Below are 15011 nucleotides of genomic sequence, written 5' to 3'. Positions count from 1 at the left end.
GTTGTATTAATTGCTATTAACAAAAACTTAAGGCTCGGCGCCTGTAGCTCAAAAACTAAGGCTCCAGCCACATATACCAGAGCTGGAAGGTTTGAATCCAGCCCAGGCCTGCCAAACAATGACAACTACAACCAAAAAATAGGGCATTGTGGCGGGCGCCTGTAGTCCCAGTTATTTGGGAGGCTGAGGCAAGAGAATCGCCGAAGCCCAGAAGTAGGAGATCGCTGTGGGCTGTGACGCCACGGCTTTCTACCTAGGGCGACAGCTTGAGGCTCTGTCTCAAAAAATAAATAAATAAATAATGAGAAGCTTTAATGAGGGAAGAGTTGGGCATTATGCCTTAAATTTCATTAATGTAGAAGAGAAACTGCCCATGAGGCTGACTAGAGCAATTCAGTATCCAAATAAGATCTCTAGTTTCAACTAAACACATTAAGTGAAAGCTACTTTGCTAGCCCCGCCCTAGATAAAATTCAGTGTCTAGATCTTCACCACCAAAAGAGTACAAACTGTATGAAGGCTGGTCTTTATTATCATTGGTATTTAAATGGAGCCATTCCTGAACAATAGGAATTAACTGAATTTTGAAAAACCATCCCCTACTTAAAATCAACAAGAACTTCTATTTTGGCCTAGTTTCCTGTAATTCCTCGATTAAGTCGGAGCTGCTTTTACATGTACACTTATGATATGGAAAATCAATAACCTCATGCGTGTATTAGAGAACCTTTGTGTGCTGCACTTCATGTTTTTTATACAGGGGCAATGGCACATTAGTGGGATGATGGAGGCAGTTGCAGCAATTGAAGACAATCACTCAGGCATAGACTAAAATACTTGGAGACGGGCCCAGTCACTTTCTTCTGGTGCAAAGAGGCTGCTAATGGACATGTTACTAGAACTTTAAGCTTGGCCTGACAGTATGCTGCAGGTTATAACACGTCATGCCAAAGAAATATGAGGTGCCCGCTGCTACAGAGCTCGTTCACATTTGTCATATGTACATGAAGAAAACCGCCCAGAGACTGGCAGGGTTTGATCTGAAGATAGGGGCGGGACCGTTATCTCAATTTTACACAAAGGAAACGGAATTGATGGTGCCCAGAAGGCCCACCCCCTCCGCCCTGGCCAATCCCTGAAGACAGCCATAAACTCTCTGGGACAGACGAGCTCAGACCCCCACCCCAGTATCGCGAGATGAAAAGGACCGAAAGCCTATTGGCTAATGGAATACGTGGCGTCAGACGCAAGACGTCTGGCTTCCCGCCGGAGCGTGGTGGAGTCTGCGAATTACATTTCTGCTCATCCTTGATCTGGTGGAGCAGCTACCATGAGCAAAGCTCACCCTCCCGAACTGAAAAAGTAAGTATGTGGGAGGGCCGCACGAGTGTGGTGCTTTATTTGCGTATTCCCGTTCTTTAGGTCATCCTCCGTTTCCCGTACGTTCGCCCGTCCCGGCGAGCGTGGACCGAATGGTGCGGGCCTGTTCACTTCATCTCTTACTCTGTTCCGAGCCCCTCGGGAACCCGACCAGGATCTCGCGCTTCGGAACTTGCAGCCCGCTCAGATGTCGCGTGGCTGCTTGGGCAGCGTGGTCACCCATGGCAGCCTTTCGGCCGTCTTGCCTCCCAGTCCCGAGGTCCTGGCCTCTGGTCTTCCGCACGCTCTTTCTCCTTACTGAAGAAGGCGAATACGTCCCTTTGTTGATCATTTTGAATTGCATCGTGTTTTAGTTAAGATGCCTAGAGCAGTAATTCTATAAGGAACTAAAGAGGGCGGTGGATGCAAGTATTTTATAGCGCAAGAAGAATCAATCAAAACCACTTTAGGGCGGCACCTGTGGCTCAGTGAGTCGGGCGTCGGCCCCATATACCGAGGGTGGCGGGTTCGAACTTGGCCCCGGCCAAACTGCAACAACACAAAAAATAGCCGGCGTTGTGGCGGGCGCCTGTAGTCCCAGCTACTCGGAAGGTTGAGGCAAGAGAATCGCCTAAGCCCAAGAGCTGGAGGTTGCCGTGAGCTGTGACGCCACATTATGGAGGACGACAAAGTGAGACTGTCTCTCAAAAAAAAAAGCCACTTTAACCTTAGAAAGTGCCTCTTTGTAATAAAGTTGAACTTGAATGTAGTGTGGTATTTTGTTCTGAAATTAGAACTATGTAAGAAAATTTGTTTTTCTAATCCAAGAAAGCTCGTGGGGCTTTTGGAATTGTTTTCGACATCCATAAAAGTCAAACTTTAAGTGGGAAGTCCTTTAGATAAGACCCAGTTTAAAGTTTGTACCTCCTCAAAGTTCTTTATTGAACTTAATATGTTCTGTGTCTCCTGAGTACTTCTGCATCGTTTTACACTATCTAATGCTGGAATTCTGCAAGTAATGTTGCACGTAAACTGGACACTTGCATGATAGCAATCTTTATGGGAAAACTCAGTGCACATTTTAGTTGGGTCCTTTAAAGTATTTATTGTGTAATCAGAAACCCAATATTAAGACAATAGAAATTGTTAAGAAATTCTCGGGGTGGCGCCTGTGGCTCAGTCGGTAAGGTGCCGGCCCCATATACCGAGGGTGGCGGGTTCAAACCCGGCCCCGGCTGAACTGCAACCAAAAAATAGCTGGGCGTTGTGGCGGGCGCCTATAGTCCGAGCTACTTGGGAGGCTGAGGCAAGAGAATCGCTTAAGCCCAGGAGTTGGAGGTTGCTGTGAGCCATGTGATGCCATGGCACTCTACTGAGGGCCATAAAGTGAGACTCTGTCTCTACAAAAAAAAAAAAGAAAGAAATTCTCATGAAAATGTTTATCTAAAAATTATTCTTTTATTGGTGAGCCAGGAAAGTCTTTTAAGTATCCTCTGGGTTCATCAGGGACTTATGAAATGGCAATTTTGCTATTAACAAAAAGACTGTTCTCTAGTTAACTAGGATTTCCTTTTTTTTTTTTTTTTTTTTTTTTTCATTTTTTTTGAGACAAAGTCTCACTATGTCACCCTTGGTAGAGTGCTGTGGTGTCACAGCTCACAGCACCCACAAACTCTTGGGCTAAAGTGATTCTCTTGCCTCAGCCTTCCAAGTAGCTTGAACTACAGGTGCCAGCCACAATGCCCAACTATTTTTTTTTTTGTTGTCATTGTTTGGCAGGCACGGGCTGGATTCGAACCTGCCAGCTCCAGTGTATATTGCTGGCACCCTAGCCGCTGAGCTACAGGCGCTGAGCCATAAGATTTCCTTTCTTTATTCTTAAACATATTATTTCACAATTTTAGAGAATGAAGCTAGATTTTTTCCCTTGGCCCTGTGAGTTAATGAGACTAGTTTTGATACCTTTCTCTTTTTGTCCTTAGATTTCATGAATTGTGATGTCCTGTCAGATCTTCCTCCAAAGTGACTTTCACATTTTTCTTTACTTTCTCACAAATACCATCTTCTTTTACATCTTCAAACCTTCTTTCTGGGTGGTGCCTGTAGCTCAAGTGGCTAAGGCGCCAGGTACATACACCAGAACTGGCAGGTTCAAATCTGGCCTGGGCCTGCCAAACAACAATGACAACTACAACCAAAAAATAACCGGGTGTTGTGATGGGCGCCTGTAGTCCCAGCTACTTGGGAAGCTGAGATAAGAGAATCACTTAAGCCCAGGAGTTGGAGGTTTCTGTGAACTGTGATGCTACAGCACTGTACCCAGGGCAATAGCTTGAGGCTCTGTCTCAAAAAATAAAATAAACCTTCCTTCTGGTTTGATATGACACAGTGGGTTCAAAATGGGAAGTAGGGAACTATGGTACCGCCATGTAGAGAGTAGAGGCCAGAGCTGCTGCTGACCATCCTCAATTTACTGTATACCTCCCCAACAATAAAAATTATTTGGCCCCAAGTGTCAGTAGAGCTGGAGTTGAAATTCCTGTGCTTACCTCTTAAAATTTTCTGCCACTGTCCCCTTGCCAATGACTGACTACCTTAATAACTTACCAGGGTATGCAAAAGTCCTAACATTCAAAACCCTCCATCTGATTGATATTCAAGCCCAAATTTTTTTTTTGTTTTTTTGAGAGAGAGGGTCTCACTATGTCACCCTAGGTAGAGTGCTGTGGCATCACAGCTCACAGCAAACCCAAATTCTTGGGCTTAAGCGATTCTCTTCCCTCAGCCTCCCAAGTAGCTAAGACTACAGGCACCGCCACAATGCCCAGCTGTTTTTTTGTTGTGGTTGTCATTGTTTTGCAGGCCTGGGCTGGGTTTGAACCCTCCAGCCTTGGTGCATGTGGTTGGTGCCATAACCACTGTGCTACGGACACAGAGCCATAATGTGTAGTCTTAATCATACTCCATAAAAATATTTTTCTTGGGCGGCACCTGTGGCTCAGTGAGTAGGGCACTGGGCCCATATACCAAGGGTGGTGGGTTCAAACCCAGCCCCAGCCAAACTGCATCAAAAAAAATAGATGGACGTTGTGGTGGGTGCCTGTGGTCCCACTAACTAGAGAGGCTGAGGCAAGAGAATCACCTAAGCCCAAGAGCTAGAGGTTGCTGTGAGCTGTAACGCTATGGCACTCTACCGAGGGCAACAAAGCGAGACTTTGTCTCTAAAAAAAAAAAGAAAGAAAGAAAAAAATAAGCTGGGAGTCATAGCAGGTGTTCGTAGTCCCAACAGCTCTGGAGGCTGAGGTAGGAAGAGCACTTGAACATACGAGTTTGAGGTTACTGTGAGTTATGTTGAGGTGACTGTCTCAAAAAGGAGAATGGATGCTGCTCATAGCTCAGTGGAACGGGTGCCGGCCACATACACCGAGGCTGGTGGATTCGAACCTGACCTGGGCCAGCTAAAAACAAAGACAACGCAACAACAAAAAAATAGCTGGGCATTGTGGCAGGTGCCCGTAGTCCCAGATACTTGGGAGGCTGAGGCAAGAGAATTGTTTAAGCCCAAGAGTTGGAGGTTGCTATGAGCTGTGACACCACAGCTCTCTACCAATGGCGACATAGTGAGACACTGTCTCAAAAACCCAAAAAACCAAAAAGAATGTTTCTATAATTCGCATTACTATAAATACTTTGCTTAATGGAAGTTAATATAGTACATATGCATTTTTTTGAGACAGAGTCTCACTTTATCACACTCTTAGAGTACGGTGGCATCATAGCTTACAACAACCTCAAACTCTTGGTCTCAAGCAATCCTCTTTTCTTAGCCTCTCTAGTAGCTGAGACTACAGGCACATGTCACAATACCTGCCTATTTTTTTTTAGAGACAGGGTCTCGCTCTTGCTCAGGCTGGTCTCAAACTCGTGAGCTCAAGTGATCTGCCTGTCTTGGCCTCTCAGAATGCTAGGATTACAGGTGTGAGCCACCACTCCCAGCAATGCATTTTTATTGTAATTTTTCCTTCTCTGAATTTACATTGCTTTATAGCAATACAGAATTTTTACTGCTTTAAATTTTACTATTTCTATTGTATAAATTTTAGCAAATTATTTTAACTGTGGCTACTCCTGTGATTGCTTACACTTAAAATTTCAAAATCAGTTATATAATCTTTAACCTTTTGATTTTTTTTTCAGATTTATGGACAAGAAGTTATCATGTAAGTTTGTTTTATTATCATTGCTTTTTATGTGTGTCTTCACAGTGTATAGTTGGAATAACTATTAAAATTTATAGCCAGGCGTTGTGGTGGGCACCTGTAGTCCCAGTTACTTAGGAGGCTGAGGCAAGAGAATCACTTAAGCCCAAAAGTTTGATATTGCCATGAACTGTGAACAAAAATGTAAAACACACAGAACCTCTAATTTATATCTGCTAATTAAGTAGATTTATTAGGTTCCTGACTAGATAATTTTATTTACCTAATTTATGATACTTAATACATTTAACAGATTTTCAGTAATTTCCTGTAAGTCCTCCGTTGCTTTGACAAAATTAGCAAGATTTTCTTATGTTGTGGTGTTTGAAAATTTATCAACTTTTTTCCCTTTAAACAAGCTACAAAGGACTTAAACAAGGAACAGTTGTTATGTTTCTTGGGCATGGGCAGTAAAAACAGATTTTTTCAACCTAACTAAAATTCTGAACCACATAGTAATTGAAGTATATCTATGGGGCAAAACCCTGGATTTAGATGTTAGCAGCCTTGGGCAATACCCGTGGCTCAATGGGTAGGGCACTGGCCCCATATACTGAGGGTGTTGGGTTCAAACCCAGCCCCAGCCAAACTGCAACAAAAAAATAGCTGTGGCAGGTGCCTGTAGTCTCAGCTACTCGGGAGGCTGAAGGAAGAGAATCGCCTAAACCCAGGAGTTGGAGGTTGCTGTGAGCTGTGTGACACCACGGCACTCTACTGAGGTCTATAAAGTAAAACTCTGTCTCTAACAAAAAAAAAAAAGTTAGCAACTTTGGCTTGAATCTCAGCTGTCCCACACAATATCTACATAATCTTGAACCCTCTTCCTTAAAAGCTCTAAACTTCAGTTTTCTCTTATAAAGTAAAGTTAAAACTAATTTATAGAATATTTATAAATTAAAATGTGGAAGTAGGGCCAGGCATGGTGGCTCACGCCTGTAATCCCAGCACTCCAGGAGGCTGAAGTGGATGGATCGCTTGAGCTCATAAGTTCAAGACCAGCCTGACCAAGAGTGAGACTCCCCATCTTTAAAAAATAGCCGGACATTGTGGTGGGTGCCTATAGTCCCAGCTACTTGGGAGGCTGAGGCAAGAGGATTGCTTGAGCTCAAGAATTTGAGATTGGGCGGCACCTGTGGCTCAAAGGAGTAGGGCACCGGCCTCATATGCCGGAGGTGGTGGGTTCAAGTCCAGCCCTGGCCAAAAATTGAAAAAAAAAAAAAAGAGTTTGAGATTGCTGTGAGCTATGATGCCATAGCACTCTAACAAGGGCAACAAAGTGAGACTCTGTCTGAAAATATATATATATATGGCTCGGCGCCTGTGGCTCAAGCAGCTAAGGTGCCAGCTACATACACCTGAGCTGGCGGGTTCAAATCCAGCCTGGGCCCGCCAAACAACAATGATGGCTGCAATAAAAAAAAAATAGCTGGGCGTTGTGGTAGGCACCTGTAGTCCCAGCTACTTGGGAGACGAGGCAGGAGAATCACTTGAGCCCAGGAGTTGGAGCGTTGCTGTAAGCTGTGGTGCCACTGCACTCTACCCAGGGCCACGGCTTAAGGCTCTGTCTCAAAAAAAAAAAAAATATATATATATATATAATAAAAAATATATATATATATATAATAAAAAAAATATATATATATATAAAAATATATATATATATATATAATAAAAAATATATATATATATATATAATTATATATATATATAATATATATATATATATATAATATATATATATATATAAAAGAAAATGTGGAAGTAAATATAAAACACATGTAACCCAGTGCTTGGTATATAGTAAGGATAGTGGGCCAAACATCTCAAATACCTATGTTTTATCCCACCTATTATTAATGAATAGTTGGTGGTTAATGGACAGTTTTACTAAAACTTCTTTTCCTTTTTTTTTTTTTGACTGGGATTAATGTTTTATTATTGATATCCTATATCCATACTGTGCATTTCTAAGATTTACATCCTTAGAGCATATTGTATTCTTTCCCCTTTTTTAATAGTGAAATTAAATGGTGGCAGACATGTCCAAGGAATATTGCGGGGGTTTGATCCCTTTATGAATCTTGTGATAGATGAATGTGTGGAGATGGCAACTAGTGGGCAACAAAACAATATTGGAATGGTGGTAAGTAAAGATAAAAAGATTTCTCTTAGACATTTCATTTTTCTTTTGGAATGTACATTAAATTTCCTTACATCAAACTCTTGAATTAAATTGGAGTTACTAACCCCCAGAAAAAGCAAATAACTGGCAAGGTTAGACTTTGCATCTCCTTTTTAGTTTAAGGTGTGGCACTCATTTAGCTGTGATTATTAGTCATTCCTTTCAGCAGTAGTTCCCGAATATTAGCATATGTATCAGTCCCTAGGGAATTTTGTTAAAATGCAGATTCTGATTACTAAATGTGGGGGTGGAGCTTGAGATTTTATGTTTCTAACAAATGCCCAGGTAATACAGAACTGCCAGTCACAGATCACACTTTATTTTACATAGTTAACCTGAATTTTGTGTTTTTTCATGCCCTATATTTAAAAGTAACCAAGGTAAAAGTTACAAGGGATAATCACAATGATAGCCATACACATTCACAGGTAAAAAACAGAGGCAACCAAAAAAAAATATATATATTGAGTTGTCATCATAGGAGCAAACTTTCCTACATTCATTAGGCAATAGTTGTAGGACTACTGAAGAGTTTTTTCTTTGTTTTTTTTGAGACAGAGTTTCACTATGTAGCCCTCGGTAGAGTGCCTTGGCGTCACAGCTCACAGCAACCTCAAACTCCTGGGCTTAAGTGATTCTCTTGCCTCAGCCTCCCAAGTAGCTGGGACTACAGGCTCCTGCCACAACGCCCGGCTATTTTTTTATTGCAGATGTCGTTGTTTAGCTGGCCTGGGCTGAGTTTGAACACACTGGCGCCCTACTCACTGAGCTATGGGCACCGCCCTCCTAGAATTCTTTATAACTTCTTTTCCTGCCACTCCTGTTCAAGCTTTATGAGGATTGTTACCAAAAGAATTATGGTTATCTTTCCTCCAAATAGTAACTTTCATTAACTTGGTTTTCCCTGTCCTTTTTTATTGTTAAGGATTCATTGAGGAGGATCCATAGATCATTAGCTTGTTATAGGTTTCATGGTGCTCCCCACCCCAACACTTTAAGATTGGCATTTGAGGCTTTCTAAGATTGAATACCTTCATGTTCACTTAGTCAAATTAGATTTCCCCCCCACCTCGCCTTATATTTTATTGTCGTCATAGTCTATATAGAATTTCCTATTTTCTTGTCAAAATTCTACCCAATTTCCAAGGCGTTGGTAAAATGTCATTTTCGTAAAGCCTATCTTTAACAACTTCTATCCAGGTTTTGTAAATGATCTTATACCTTTAAGCTGTACCTATCCTATTGTATTATACCTGTTTTTCCCATTAATTTTTGAATACCTTAAGGATGTGTGTTATTTGAGTTTTTAGTTATAGAGTTTAGTAGATGAGATAAGTCAGTGGAGACTCTGCATCTCATAAAGGTGATTGTTAGTCTTTGATCTGGAAGATGTGTGTCTTACAAAGGGCTTCATATTTAAAAAGACTAAGATTGGAGACTTAATTGGGTGGGCCATGCATGATGGCTCACACCTATAATCCTAGCACTCTAGGATGCCAAGGCGGGTGAATTGCCTGAGCTCACAGGTTTGAGACTAGCCTGAGCCAGAGTGAGACCTCCTATTGAAAAATAGCTGGGCGTTGTGGCAAGTGCCTATAGTCCCAGATACTTGGGAGACTGAAGCAACAGAATCACTCGAGCCCAAGAGTCTGAGGTTGCTGTGAGCTGTAATGCCACGGCACTCTACTGAGGGCAACAAAGTGAGACTCTGTCTCACGGAAAAAAAAAGCCTTAGTTGGTGTCACCCTGACTTGGAAAAAGCCTCACAACTGACATGTAATATTGAAAAACCCTTGATGATGATAAAAATTCTTTAATTATCATTGGTTTCTTAAATGAATTATTCTTTTCATTTTACTTTTCTATTTCTTAGGTAATACGAGGAAATAGTATCATCATGTTAGAAGCTTTGGAACGAGTATGAATAATGGCTGTTTTGTGGAGAAATCCATGTCCCGTCTCCAATGAGCCTGTTTTACTATGATGTCAAAATCGAGTCTTGTACATTTTCATATTCAACTTTTTGTTAAATAAACTTTTCTAATAGTCAAAAATGGTTTCTCAGATGTTCTGAATATAGAATATTAGCTCTTAACATGAATTTTAGAAACTAGTCTCATGGTTGAAAGTACTTCCAAAGTGTTTTATGTACTAAAATGGAACAGTCTTATTAAATGTAAAATATGGCAAGTATTCTTTTACTATATCAAGCTGAACAGATAGTTGCAAACATCTTTGGGTTTCTTCTGACATATTAACATTAATCTTGAAAATTTAAACTCGGCGTCTATATTTTTGGGCTAGGGCGCAGGCTATATACACCAGGGCTGGTGGGTTGGAACCCGACCTGGACCTGCCAAACAACAATGACAACTACAAAAAAAAAAAAAAAATAGCTGGGCAGCACCTGTGGCTCAAGGAGTAGGGCTCAGGTCCTATATGCCTGAGGTGGCGGGTTCAAACCTAGCCCTGGCCAAAAACCAAAAAAAAAAAAAAAACATAGCTGGGCACTGTGGGGGACACCTGTAGTCCCAGCCACTTGGGAGGCTGAGGCAAGAGAAAGCTTAAGCCCAAGAGTTTGAGGTTGCTCTGATCTGTGACACCACGGCACTCTACTGAGGGCAACAAAGTTAAACTCTGTCTCAAACAAAAAACTTGAAAATTTAAAAATAGTAACTTTAATCTCCTGACTTTTATAAGAACATCTGCATTCCAATTACAGTACAACAGCAGTAAAACATGGAAGTAATGATATAGTTACTTATTTTTAACATTAAGTGGGGGAAAATTTGAATACAATATTCCTAGAAATAAGAGTCCAAGGCGGCGCCTGTGGCTAAGTGAGTAGGGTGCCGGCCCCATATGCCGAGGGTGGCGGGTTCAAACCCGGCCCCGGCCAAATTGCAACAAAAAAATAGCCGGGCGTTGTGGCGGGCGCCTGTAGTCCCAGCTGCTCGGGAGCTGAGGTGGGAGAATCGCGTAAGCCCAAGAGTTGGAGGTTGCTGTGAGCTGTGTGACGCCACGGCACTCTACCCGAGGGCAGTGCAGTGAAACTCTGTACCAAAAAAAAAAAAAAAAAGAGTCCAGAGAAAAGGGGCGGCGCCTGTGTCTCAGTGGGTAGGGTACTGGCCCCATACACCGAGGGTGGCGGGTTCAAAACCATCCCTGGCCAAACTACAACAAAAGTAGCTGGCCGTTGTGGCGGGTGCCTATAGTCCCAGCTACTCAGGCTGAGGCAAGCGAATCGCCTAAACCCAGGAGTTGGAGGTTACTGTGAGCTGTGATGCCACAGCACTACCCAGGGCAATAAAGTGAGACTCTCTCTACAAAAAAAAAAAAAAAAGTCCAGAGAAAAACATTCCAGTGTATTGTGGTCTTTATTAGTAGACAAAGGGTAATGGAAATAGTGTCCACAATAATATTCACCTAGTTCAGGAGTATCCAGCCTGTGGCCTGGGAGTCGCTAGAGCAGGGGTCCTAAAACTGCGGCCCGTGGGCCACATGAGGCGGTGTGATTGTAATTGTTCCCGTTTTGTTTTTTTACTTCAAAATAAGACATGTGCAGTGTGCATAGGAATTTGTTCATAGTTTTTTTTTTTAACTATAGTCCGGTTCTCCAACGGTCTGAGGGACGTGAACTGGCCCCGTTTGAAAAGTTTGAGGACGCCTGGTCTAGAGGATGCTATCCTCTTTGGCCCTTTTCACTACCACCAATTCTGTGAGTCAGTCTTCACTCATTCTGTCCTGGCTTTCAGCAAGCTCTGCAGGGGAAGTATCACCAGACCCTCTGCCTGAGCCCCCTCCACCCTCCATTCTCACACTTGACCTGATGACCCCCTTTCCTGACTTAACCTCCACCTTCACCACTGGGTGACTGCACCAGCGTGGGTTTCTCCCTTAGTTTCAAAATCCTAAGTGGATCCTTCTTTACCCCAGCTGCTTGCCTTTTCCCCACTCCCACCAATCACACTCGGAGCAGATCCTGTTCTCCAACCACAGGCTACTTTATTTCTGAACATTATCATGTTACTATACCCCAGCCTTCCTCAACATAGCAACCTCTTTCCAAATCTATCCCTGATAATGGATCAAACCAGTTTCCATGCTCATGCTTATGCACTGCCAACCCTGTCTGCTTCACCACCACCAGATGGCACTTAAACTGATTCAATATGAATCAATTACCATCTTATGGAAGCTTTTTCTGGAGATGTTCTCTCTGGGAAATGCTGATGAATTGTCCACTTAAATCCCAGTAGTCAGAGGCACTGACCTTCCAAGCCTGGCAGTATCAGATTTCTGGTGGTAGTGTTATACACAAGACTTGTTCTCTAGCTTGGCACAAATAGATTTCAAGCAAAAGCTTCTTGGCTGATCGCAGTGGCTCACTTGTAATCCTAGCACTCTGGGAGGCTGAGGCAGGCAAATCGCTTGAGTTCAGGGATTCAAGACCAGCCTGAGCATGAGCAAGATCCTGTCTCTACTAAAAATAGAAAAATTAGCTGGATGTTGTGATAGGTTCCTGAAGTCCCAGCTACTTGAGGAAGCTGTGGCAAGAGGAACACTTGAGCCCAGGAGTTTGAGGTTGCTGTGAGCTATGATGCCATAGCACTCTACCGGGGGAAACAAAGTGAGACTCTGTCTCAATAAAAAAAATTTTTAAAAGTTTAAACATACACAAGTGCAGATAGAACACTAGAACTCCCCAAGTATCCACCATTCAACTTTCACAATTACCACGTGTGACGTGACCCATCTTTTACACTATGATTAAAGTGTCAAAGTCCACTTAAACATTTTGTCATGTATCTCAGGAGACATGCTATGCACCCTATGTTAATGCTCTCATATTTCTTTCTTTTTTTTATGTTTTTGAGACAGAGTCACCCATTGTCACCCTCGGTAGAGTGTCGTGACGTCACAGCTCACAGCAACCTCCTACTCTTGGGCTCAAGTGATTCTTTTGCCTTAGCCTCCCAAATAGCCGGGACTATAGGCACCTGCCACAATGCCCAGCTATTTTTAGAGAAAGGGTCTTGCTCTTGCTCAGGATGGTCTTGAACCCGTGAGCTCAGGCAATCCACTCACCTCGGCATCCCAGAGTGATAGGATTACAGGTGTGAGCCACCATGCCCTGCCTGCAACACGTTTTTGGAAGATGGAAATCCAGGTAACTGAGTCAGCGCAGAAGAGAAAGCACCTGCAAACCAATTCACACCACAAAACCACACACACAATATATTACTCCCCTGCCTGCACAGAGACCGACAGAGGAATCTCTTTGTAGCCTCTCAGCTGTACAGACATCTTACTTTACAGCATTATTATGTTTCTTTTTTCTTTTCTTTTTTTTTTTTTTGAGACAGAGTCTCATCATGTTGCCCTCAATAGAGTGCTGTGGCGTCACAGCTCACAGAAACCTCAAACTCTTGGGCTTAAGTGATTCTCTTGCCTCAGCCTCCCAAGTAGCTGGGACTACAGTCACCTGCCACAATGCCCAGCTGTTTTTTTGGTTACAGTTGTCATTGTTGTTTAGCTGTCCTGGTTTGGGTTCGAACCAGCCAGCCTCAGTGTATGTGGCTAACACCATAACCACTGTGCTATGGGCACCAACCCGCATCATTATGTTTCAAAGAAATAGGTATATAAGCACTGTTTGTGAGGAATAGGATACCATTTAAGAACTTTTCCCCAGCTCGGTGCCCATAGCACAACGGTTATGGTGGCAGCCACATACACCGAGGGGGGTGGATTTGATCCCAGCCCAGGCCAGCTAACCAACATGACAACTGCAACAAAAAAATAGCCGGGTGTTGTGGTAGGCGCCTGTAGTCCCAGCCACTTGGGAGGCTGAGGCAAGAGAATCGCTCGAGCCCAAGAGTTTGAGGTTGCTGTGAGCTGTGACGCCACAGCACTCTACCCAGGGAGACATAGTGAGACTCTGTCTCAAAGAAAGAACTTTTCCCCCACTGTCCTCTCATACTTCTGTGGATTAGCCACTGATGTAAGGAGTTATGCAGCTGGCATTGCCAAGATCCTGTCCCCTTCCTGACTGGCGTCCTCTTCATACTCAGATGGAGCCCACATCCCTAGAGCTCAGCCATCCCCAGGCTTCAGGGTAATCCTCTTTCTCCTCTCCTTGCTCCAACTGGGAGATAACATCTGATTTTCTTTCTTTCTTTTAGATGGAGCCTTAAGCTGTCACCTGGATAGAGCGCTGTGGCATCACAGTTCACAGCAACCTCCAACTCCTAGGCTTACGGGATTCTCTTGCCTCAACCTCCCAAGTAGCTGGGACTATAGGCACCTGCCACAATACCTTGTTGCATTGTTGTTTGGCAGGCCCGGACTGGATTCAAACCTGCCAGCTCTGGTGTATGTGGCTGGCGCCTTAGCCACTTGAGCTACAGGCGCCAAGCCTACATCTGATTTTCAAAGCTGATTCCCTGTTCATGACTACAATGTATGTGAATTATGAACTTTGTGTGAAAAACCGTGTCTAATTTTTTAAGTCCACAATATGTTACCAGTGTATAACAAAGTGAATGTTGAAGAACAGTTTAGGGAAAAACCTCGAAGGTCCTTGGCCAGAGCAGGAAGGACACCTTGACACCAAACCCTAGTTGCAGATGGGCATGACCAAATTGCAAAGTAGAAAATAATATGACCGGGCACTGTGGCTCATTCCTGTAATCCTAGCACTCTGGGAGGCAGAGGCGGGTGGGTTGCTTGAGCTCGCAGGTTTGAGACCAGCCTTAGCAAGAGTGAGACCCTAGGGCAGCACCTGAGGCTCAACGGAGTAGGGCGCCAGCCCCATATGCAGGAGGTGGTGGGTTCAAACCCAGCGCCGGCCAAAAACTGCAAAAAAAAAAAGAGTGAGACCCTATCTCTAAAAATAGCTGGGCGTTGTGGGGGGCACCTGTAGTCCCAGTTACTCAGGAAGCTGAGGCAAGAGGATTACTTGAGCCCAAGAGTTTGACGTTGCTATGAGCTATGACGCCATAGCACTCTACCAAGATTGACAAAGTGAGACTCTGTCTCAAAAAAAAAAAGAAAAAAATATGAAAGACTTCCTAAGTCTACATTGCTTGAATCTAGACTTCTACAACTCACCATTATTACCTTTTTTTTTTGCAGTTTTTTGGCCAGGGTTGGGTTTGAACCCACCACCCTCTGTATATAGGGCCAGCACCCTACTCCTTGAGCCACAG

The 15011-nt window shown here is 43.3% G+C and overlaps 1 protein-coding gene across 3 annotated transcripts; it reads left to right on the top strand.

The window, feature by feature from the left end:
* The first annotated feature begins 1172 nt into the window (after positions 1-1172).
* SNRPG (small nuclear ribonucleoprotein polypeptide G) lies at positions 1173-9854 on the top strand. Of its 3 annotated transcripts, XM_053587146.1 has the most exons (4): positions 1185-1362; positions 5557-5579; positions 7637-7761; positions 9674-9854. In XM_053587146.1, the coding sequence occupies exons 1-4, from the start codon at positions 1331-1333 to the stop codon at positions 9722-9724; spliced, it is 231 nt and encodes a 76-aa protein (XP_053443121.1). In that variant the 5' UTR covers positions 1185-1330; the 3' UTR covers positions 9725-9854. The 3 variants fall into 3 exon arrangements, with proteins under 3 accessions (XP_053443119.1, XP_053443120.1, XP_053443121.1); XM_053587145.1 differs by having other exon boundaries at positions 1174-1362; positions 7637-9854; XM_053587144.1 differs by lacking the exons at positions 5557-5579; positions 7637-7761; positions 9674-9854 and adding an exon at positions 1423-2733 and having other exon boundaries at positions 1173-1362.
* Positions 9855-15011: the final 5157 nt, after the last annotated feature.

This window comes from Nycticebus coucang, chromosome 4 (genome assembly GCF_027406575.1).
Source record: "Nycticebus coucang isolate mNycCou1 chromosome 4, mNycCou1.pri, whole genome shotgun sequence".
In the NCBI taxonomy this organism is placed as follows: domain Eukaryota; kingdom Metazoa; phylum Chordata; class Mammalia; order Primates; family Lorisidae; genus Nycticebus; species Nycticebus coucang.
Note: the sequence above shows the minus strand (reverse complement) of the source record. Positions and strands in the feature narration are given on the sequence as shown.

Coding starts and splice junctions, on each gene's coding strand:
- SNRPG (XM_053587144.1), top strand. CDS start 1,331: ATGAGCAAAGCTCACCCTCCCGAACTGAAAAA. Junction 1,363..1,422: donor CACCCTCCCGAACTGAAAAA/GTAAGTATGTGG, acceptor CCCGTTCTTTAG/GTCATCCTCCGTTTCCCGTA.